At 40.0% G+C, this 8,448-nt stretch overlaps 2 protein-coding genes across 2 annotated transcripts; both read left to right on the top strand.

Annotated features, from left to right (window-relative positions):
- The first annotated feature begins 681 nt into the window (after positions 1-681).
- Positions 682-3,784, top strand: comtd1 (catechol-O-methyltransferase domain containing 1). Its single transcript, XM_030748426.1, has 7 exons — positions 682-805; positions 886-1,004; positions 2,442-2,547; positions 2,736-2,854; positions 3,159-3,213; positions 3,304-3,437; positions 3,558-3,784. The coding sequence occupies exons 1-7, from the start codon at positions 751-753 to the stop codon at positions 3,708-3,710; spliced, it is 741 nt and encodes a 246-aa protein (XP_030604286.1). The 5' UTR covers positions 682-750; the 3' UTR covers positions 3,711-3,784.
- A 1,262-nt stretch (positions 3,785-5,046) lies between these two features.
- LOC115793453 (alpha-internexin) lies at positions 5,047-8,447 on the top strand. The gene is made up of 3 exons (XM_030748461.1): positions 5,047-6,066; positions 6,149-6,273; positions 6,904-8,447. Exons 1-3 carry the CDS (start codon positions 5,137-5,139, stop codon positions 7,985-7,987), a joined length of 2,139 nt encoding a protein of 712 aa, XP_030604321.1. The 5' UTR covers positions 5,047-5,136; the 3' UTR covers positions 7,988-8,447.
- Position 8,448: the final 1 nt, after the last annotated feature.

The following is an 8,448-nucleotide window of genomic DNA, read 5'->3' as shown; positions in this document are numbered from 1 at the left end:
TGTGGTGCCTGTCAAGCTGAGCAGGTCTTTGTACTGTTAATGTTTAACTCCAAGATGCTGTGAAATGAAGCAGAATTAATTCACTCTAGTCCCAGTACATCCATTGAGTACACTACACCCGAAAACAAAAAAGAAAACCCCTTTAGCCAGCCTACCGCTAGGGGGCAGCATTGCAGGCTAGAAATCAATGAGAAAAGGTGTCAGAATCTCAGTGATGGATTTTAAAGTGTCAGATCACATCTCTTCTCAGTAAATAAATATGAAATGTCAGAGATAGCTGTCAGAAATGTGGTGCTGATTTTTAAGTGAAGATGAGTAGACCAAAAACATGAATACAGCAGTTCATATCGTCCTTGCCTGAATTCCAAAACTAAGACAGTCTATCTGCAGCATTTTGATGGGACTCACTGACAGCCACACTAAATGTCACTGCTTTTAGGAAAAATTTGCAATGAAAATCTTTTTTTTTTTTTTAATTAAACCAACATTTTTAAACATTTGTTTTCTATTTCTACAAATAAATGGTGTTGGATTATTTTGTGACATTTGCCTTCCATGTGTTTTCCTAAATGTTTCAACCCTGTCCTAACTTTTGCAATTTTATTAAAAATCAATAAGTTGAGCCATCCTCTCAAAGGTTAACCAAAACAAATACAGGCTGTACTGGTATAAAAATGGATGACACAGAGCTCTGGGTGATTCAAACAAAAGCTGCTCTCTGTTTCTTTAGCAAAAGCCCACAGCAACATAATGGCTGCAGAGATTAAACTGTTTTTCTGCGTTGGACTTGCTGTTGTACTAACAGGTATGAGACAACAAGCAAAGATATGTGGCTGCAGTTTATTGGTTATCTCTGTTTCATCTGTTTCATATCTTGTTGGTGAGGTGTGGGAAAATCTGCCTTTCCTGGAAAGATCCATGTCAAAGGGAATGCTGATCCTGTGCTTCAGTATGTAGTTAACAACTCACTGAGGGAGCACCCAGTCCTCACCAAACTCAGACTGGTAAGGGACTCAGATGCACATAAAGCCACTGTGTCTAATCGGAGATGACAATATCTTAATCACTAATTTTATGATGTTTCTATTGTTAAATGTATTGCTTGTCTCAGGAAGACATCCTTGAATGACTTCAGTATGATGATCAATCCAACCAAAACATCTTATGGTATATTCAGCTCGTTGTAAAGTTCAGACAATGCAATTCTGGCTTCTTTCAGAGTTTAGAAACATGAATACTAGGTTAATTGGCAACTCTAAATTGCCCATATGTGTAAATGTGAATGTTTATGGCTGCCTGTCTCTATGTGACCTGTCCTGGTTGGACCCGGCCTCTCACCTAGTGTCTGCTGGAACAGGATCTGTCCATTTCACAACACCCTCAAGGATAAATGGATATAGCAAATGGATTGATCAGGATTCTTTTGAGCACCTTTCACTTAGCATGGACAGGCATGCTTTGCCAGCATTAATCTACATGCTGAGGCCACCAGCAGGTTATTTAGGTCAGGTATAGGCCGGTTGGTCATCTTATGCTCCAGGCTAAAAAAGACTAAAGATGAGGGTGTCTTTGAAGTTGTGGCTTCCAAACTTTAGATCTCACTACGACTTGATTCAACAACCGTTAACACAGAATACTTTTAAAAAGTATCTGCTTAGAATTATTAAGATTATTATTTTTCTGCTTTAGTATAGTTTCTGTTTTGAGTTAGATGTTTATGATTTTATGCATATTTAAACAAGAAAAACACAAGTGGAGGAAAATGAACACAATAATTAAAAGAGGAATGATGTAGTAAAAGTTTTGATCACTAGAAGGCAGCATAGTGCCAGAAAACATTACATAGTTTCATGCAGTCTAAGGAGGAGTATGAAGAAATGCCATCTATCATTTTAGTCAGACATTATATACAAATGGGTGACAAATTAAAGGAAAACCTGAACCCTTGACTTTTACTGTGAGGTAGTGGGCTGATGTGGTTTGGGTCCATTAGTGCACTCAGAGGGAAACTCAACATGAAGCTGTTCTGAAGTTACCACCATAATCCAATGATGAAACATTTCAGCCCTAATGGGATGCTCGCTTCCACAATGATAATGCCCCCATTCATTTGGTATGAAGAGTCACTGAATGATATGAATCATATGCTATGGCCTTCACAGTCATCAAATCTTATTCCAGTTGTTCAACTGGACTGAAATCTGGGGATGTTGGACAGTCGTGCTCAAAAACACACTCTGCCGTTAGCTTCAAAAAACAGTAAATGAAGAAATATCTTTAGGAAGAATTGACTTTCACCCCTTCAATAAAGCTCCAAAGAAATGAAGAATCAGTGCAAAGCTGCATAAAAGCTGTCCCGCCATCATGTTGTCACCCAGAATCCATACTGCTTTTTTCTTGTTACACATCTGCATATTAAATGTTTTATGTTTTAATTTCAGAGAACCCTTGAAGACCAGTGGAGTGGCATGATGGTTGCCAGTGATCAAGCCCAATTCATGGCAAATCTCATTAGGCTGATTAATGCCACTAAAGCTATAGAAATTGGTGAGGAAGCTCAAAAAGGCAAAGAAAGGCCATTTAAAAGGCAACTAACACCTAAATGTTGAATGAAACTACTGCATCATTTTAAGAATACCAATACTGAATATAATAGTATTGATTCTATAATAATAATAGAGACATTCTAAGTACTCTTCCAGCTTCTTATGATTTGATCTGTATTTATTATGCAGGGATGTACACGGGGTACAATGCACTGAGTATGGCTTTGGCCATGCCAGAAAATGGACGTGTGATCGCCTGTGAAATAGAAAGCAGCTACATAGACATTGCCAAACCCTTTTTTAAAGAGGTGAGAACAGCACAAGACACTTGCACAACATCAGAATTTGGCATTTTGCAGATTTAGTAAGACTGATTGTTGCTTCTGTCTGAGCTAAATTGTGCAGAAGACAGCATGTTGTACATCCAGGCTGCCAGTACGTCTTCAAAAAATGCTGCAGTCTGGACAGTAAAAAGGTGTCTGTTCAGGAAACTGTGTCACATTAGGAGGCACGGCTGAGCAGTAAAATCAATTCCTATTTGAGCTTTCTCTAACACTCTCCTTAAAATTACCAGCAGAATTCTTTATTACTACTGTTTAACATTTTCTATAGGCTGGAGTTGAAAATAAGATAGATGTTCGATATCAAATAGCCATGCAGACACTGGGTGAGTTCTTTCAGAAATCTACCATGAGTTATTGAAAACAACAACAAACAAATAAAAACACAAATAACACTTTCATTTCTGTTTCACCAGATGAACTCATAGCAGCTGGAGAAGCTGGGACATTTGACTTTGTGTTCATCGACGCTGATAAGTTAAACTATGACAGATACTATGAGAAGTCTTTAGAACTGATACGAAAAGGGGGCATTATTGCAATTGACAATGTAAGTACACTTCACACAAGCAGGTTAACATTCTATTAGAGAAGTCATGCTGCAGTATTGGCAATGGGGAGTTGTGAAGCATGTTTGAATGAAACAGTTCTGTTGTTGTTGTTCTTGAAGGTACTGTGGGGTGGAAAGGTTGTGAATCCTGCTCCCAATGACTTGACTTCCCAAGGTCTGGATGTTCTCAATAAGAAGCTACACAAGGACCAGAGGATTGAACTGAGCATGCTCATTATAGCGGATGGACTGACTATCGCTATTAAACGCTAAAATTCCTGGTTATGAGTCAGACATATTTTTTCTGTGCTTTGTTTGTGATGTTAAATAAAAGCATAGAAATTGCATGAAGAGTCCTTTGTTGTGAACATGAAAAGATTTGATCAGCTGTATTTATAGATGTATAGACTTACATACATTTTGACTGAAAATGTTGCAAGTCAAGTTTACCACTCATCAAGTATCAGTGGTAAATTTGACTATTGCACAATATTTTAGTGTCAGGTATTGTAGTTTTACTTCTGTATAGGACCACATTGAATTTCAAATGCAGCAATCAATATGTGACTGAAGTGCAGGAACAGGAGACAAGGTGAGAAAAGGTCTGAAGTGGAATTTACATTTTTGTAGCTGTTCATAGAATAATGTCTCAATTCCGTCCAATATGCAGTGGATGCAAGTGAAGGAGATTGTCATTAAGATGAAAAAAAAACGAAACAGTGACCATTCAGAAATAAATCAGCAACCATAGATCTTGTAACTTTTTAAGTGGCCAAAACAACAATTTGGTGCATTCTTCAAAAGCAGCCATGCACTGGTGAGCAGAAGGGTAGCTGAACAACAACAAACAAACTCTAAATATAATCTAATGAGGTCCCTTTCTATAACTCTTAAGGCTGTACAATTCTGGAACAAGGTTCCATGGACATATGGACCTGATATCAACCTTTACTGGAGTGATGTGATGATAGAGGAGGGAGAAGGAAAGAAATTGCTCATAATCGCTGACAATCGAATTGAGTAGCTAATGTTTATTGATGATTTAACTGCTGACAGAAGCCACAGGATAAATCCTGAAGTTTGCAGGGCTTCACTTTCTGCTCAGATTCAGTCAAAAACTAATGGGATAGTTATTCACAGTACAAATGGGTAATGACCCAAAACATACTGAGAAAGCAATCTGAGAGCTTTATCAGGCAAAGAAATGGAATGCTGTTAACTGGCTGAATAAGTCACCTGACCTCAGTCCAAATTTGGTAAAATCAAACGAACAAACAAACAAACAAGCAAACAAAAACAACGACAACAAAATAAAACAATGGGTGCAAGTAGTCAATAATTACTGGAAGTATTAAAAATAACCCTCAAATTCACAATAATTAATTATGCCATTATGCCAGTGGTCCAGTTACTTTTGTGCGTCTGAAAACAGGGACGATGTACGTAAAACTGCTTTTTAAAATAATAATAATAATAATAATAATAATAATAATAATAATAATAATGATGATGAATGGTCATGTCACAACGTCATATCCTCAAAATGTAGCGTAAGCGCTCGTCAACTGTTAGCTGATGCGATACCTTCTCAGCACCGTGGACAGCTCCATTCTGCATACCGAGCAGATGGCGACGGTTATAAAAACCCGCATCGAGCCTCTCTGCACTGCACATTTACAACGCCGACACGATTCACAGCATGAATAACCGAGTCCACTACCCACTCCGAACTGGTAAAGATCTCTATTCACCACAGAAAACAAGACATTTGGGACCAGCTAGCGGTGTCGCGATCTGGGGGACATCCGCGGACATGGAATGGACCAACCCGGTATCTGTAAAGTTTAATGAGAAAGATGTGATGCAGAGCTTGAATGGTCGGCTAACAGGATTCATAGAGAAGGTACACCAGCTGGAGTACCAGAACCATGCGCTGGAGAGAGAAATCAAAGAGATCAGAGGGAAAACAAAACCCGCATCTTGTTTAGAGGAGGAGTACGGACCAGAGCTCATGAAGCTGAGACAGCTGGTCCAGGATATTACACATCAGAAGCATCAGATTGATATTGAGCATCAGAATTTAGACGAAGAACTGTCCACCTTGAGACGGCAATATGAACAGGAGGTCCGCAGCAGATCAGACGCTGAGAGCAAAATCATGGTCCTGAAGCAGGATATCAGTGACGCCTATCAGGCTAAACTACATCTAGACAAGAAAGCGCAGTCTCTTGTGGATGAAATCAACTTCCTGAAGAGCAGTCATGGGACCCAGGTGGCAGAGATATTGGACCAAATCCAGGAAGCGCAAGTGAGTGTAAAAGAGCACGAGTTTGGACACCCTGGCGTCACTGCGGCACTCCGAGACATCAGGGCACAGATGGAAGGTCACACCGCGTCCGACGTCCAGCAGATAGAAGAAACTTTCCTATCTCAGGTTGCAAGATTAACGGAAGTAGTTGAGACCAAGAGAAAGGCTTTAAAAGCAACGCAGCAAGAGATACAGCAGTACAGGAAGAGCTTGCAGGCCAAAAACATCGAGCTGGACTGCGCTAAAGGCACCAGAGAAGCACTAGAGAGGCAACTTCATGACGTCGAGGATCGCCACAAGGAAGAGATTCTTCACTATCAGGTAAGATATTTTTTCATGTTATAATTAAGCCGTGTGCAGTGTTTAAATACACTAATAACAAATGTTATCTTTTCTGCCCCAGAACACAATCAAAGAACTTGAAAATGAGCTCATAAATTGCAAATTCGACATGTCTGGTAATCTGCGGGAGTACCAGGACCTGTTAAATGTGAAGATGGCTTTGGATGTGGAGATACTGTCTTACAGGTATTATTATCACAGTGGTTAGCTTTGGTCTTTTATGGGAAAGAGATTATCTAAGTTTTCCACAGGCTTCGTTATAGGCCCCACTTTTCAGACGCTGCTTTAATCATGTAGCAAGAGGCCTGCATTTAAGTACAGGATATCCAACTTCATTGTTTGGGGCAATCAGTGGCTGTTCAGTGGAAGTTATGGTACTACAAAAGTAGGTGACATATTACCCAGACAGAAAATAATGTTTGGTCCAAACGTGATCCACATGCAGAGCACTGCCTGACAGTGAGTCTGCATGTGGATCACCACTAAGGCTGCCACAGCTCAGCCTTAGTTAAACTTTAGATGAGCTGCCAGGTGTGAGATGACATTTGCCAGTGCCCTAACTAAACCATAAATGCTTCCAGTAGCTCAGATTAGGCCCAAATGTGCCTCTTGTCTGGGTTTGTGATTGTACTGCCTACAAGCTGAATAAAAATTAATAAAACCAAATATAACATTATGGCAAATACTTAACAGCAAAACAATTTTTTAAGATGCAAACTTTTTGCAATTTCTCATTTCTGAGTAGATCTTGCACTTCAAGTCTTTTTAGTTAACATCATTTTTATAACATAAAAATCTGTCTTTCTTATCATGCAGGAAGCTTCTCTGTGGCGAGGAGGCTCGGCTGTCCACAGAGTCGGACACACACATCTCCCTGCCATACATCTACCATCAGTCCCCTATTTACACGCTCCCTTGCCATAACCGACCGGGAGGCCCACGCAGGCGAGCAGAGCCCCACTACAAGTTTGTAGAGGAAATCATAACAGAGACCACCAGGGAAATTGAGATGTCAGAATTTGAGGATACAGGGTCAGAAGAGGGAAATAATGAGCAGGGGTGTTCCAAAAGTGAGAGACGAAGCAGTAAGAAAGAGAATGATAATAAAGATATTCAAGAAAAAGAAGGTCATCAGATATGTGACAGTCAGCAGAATCAAGTATCAGTGGTAAATGAAGAGAATGGAAGTGATGGTAGGGGTAGAGGGAGTCCTGGCCAGGTTGATGGTGGTAAACAGGGTCAAAAACATAAAGAAGAGTCACAGGAAACTGAAGCGGCTGACAATGAAGAAGAGAGTGGCATCGATAAAATTACTCAAAGGGGAGATTTATTGAGTGAGAGCTTTGTCGTGAAAGAACGTGAGCATCATGAAAAAGCTGAAAACACAGAAAAGGGGGATGAAATGGTTGAGGCTCAGACAGATATCTCTGCTAAACTGCATGATAAACTGCAAGGTAAACTTCTGAACAAATCTGAGGCAAGTGAACAAGGACGTGAGGAAGAAAGCTTGATCTCAGCTCTCACAAAGGGGTCTGCTGGTGAAACCTCTGTCCATGAGTCTGAGCAATCAGACAAAACTCAAGAGCTAAGCAGTGCTGTTAAGGTGCAAGATAAGATTAATACTTTGGTTTCTGAAACACACGAGAAAGCCTTAGATTTTACTACTCAGTCAAATTCACATACAGCACTTGTGAACGAGGGAAAGGAACACAGTCATACAGAACCAAAGGAAAGCAGCAAATCTGATGCAGCAGAAGGAGAGGGCAATGTAGCAAAAAGCATTCAAGATGCTAGTCATGATAGCAATAAAGTCCAAGACAAAGAATCGTCTCTTAAATCTATTGTGAAAAGTCTTCCTGAAGTAGAAGGTCCACAACCAAACACGGGGGATACATTTTAAACAGTCCACTCTGTGTTGACAAAGGAAAAGACAACTTTAACTGCAGAAATCAATGAATTTCATCAGGGGGCAGCAGAGAGAAACCAAGCACAGCAACCAAAGGGGTCCAGCAACTCAGATTATAAATGATCCTTGAGGTAAAACATGGAAGGTGGACAGTATAAAGTCAGAGAAACACAAGGAATGGGCAGTAAAACCCAAACTGGGTTAAGGAAGAGATGTAGGATGCTTCCACCTTGCATTTAATGAGACAGCAGTTTAAACAGGCAAACATCAGGCAAACAGAAAAAGAAAAAATAAAAAAAAAGAGAGAATGGCTTATCGAATGCAAGCATGAAGCTGAGTCAAGCAAAGAGCACAAATCTCAAGGCTGCAACTTCTTTTCCAGGGCAGAGAACATGATGTCTCTATTGTTTGCTGGAGTTTTGCCTCTGAACCTCAAATCGGCTTTTGATGCATCA

Source organism: Archocentrus centrarchus, chromosome 15 (assembly GCF_007364275.1).
Source record: "Archocentrus centrarchus isolate MPI-CPG fArcCen1 chromosome 15, fArcCen1, whole genome shotgun sequence".
In the NCBI taxonomy this organism is placed as follows: domain Eukaryota; kingdom Metazoa; phylum Chordata; class Actinopteri; order Cichliformes; family Cichlidae; genus Archocentrus; species Archocentrus centrarchus.
Note: the sequence above shows the minus strand (reverse complement) of the source record. Positions and strands in the feature narration are given on the sequence as shown.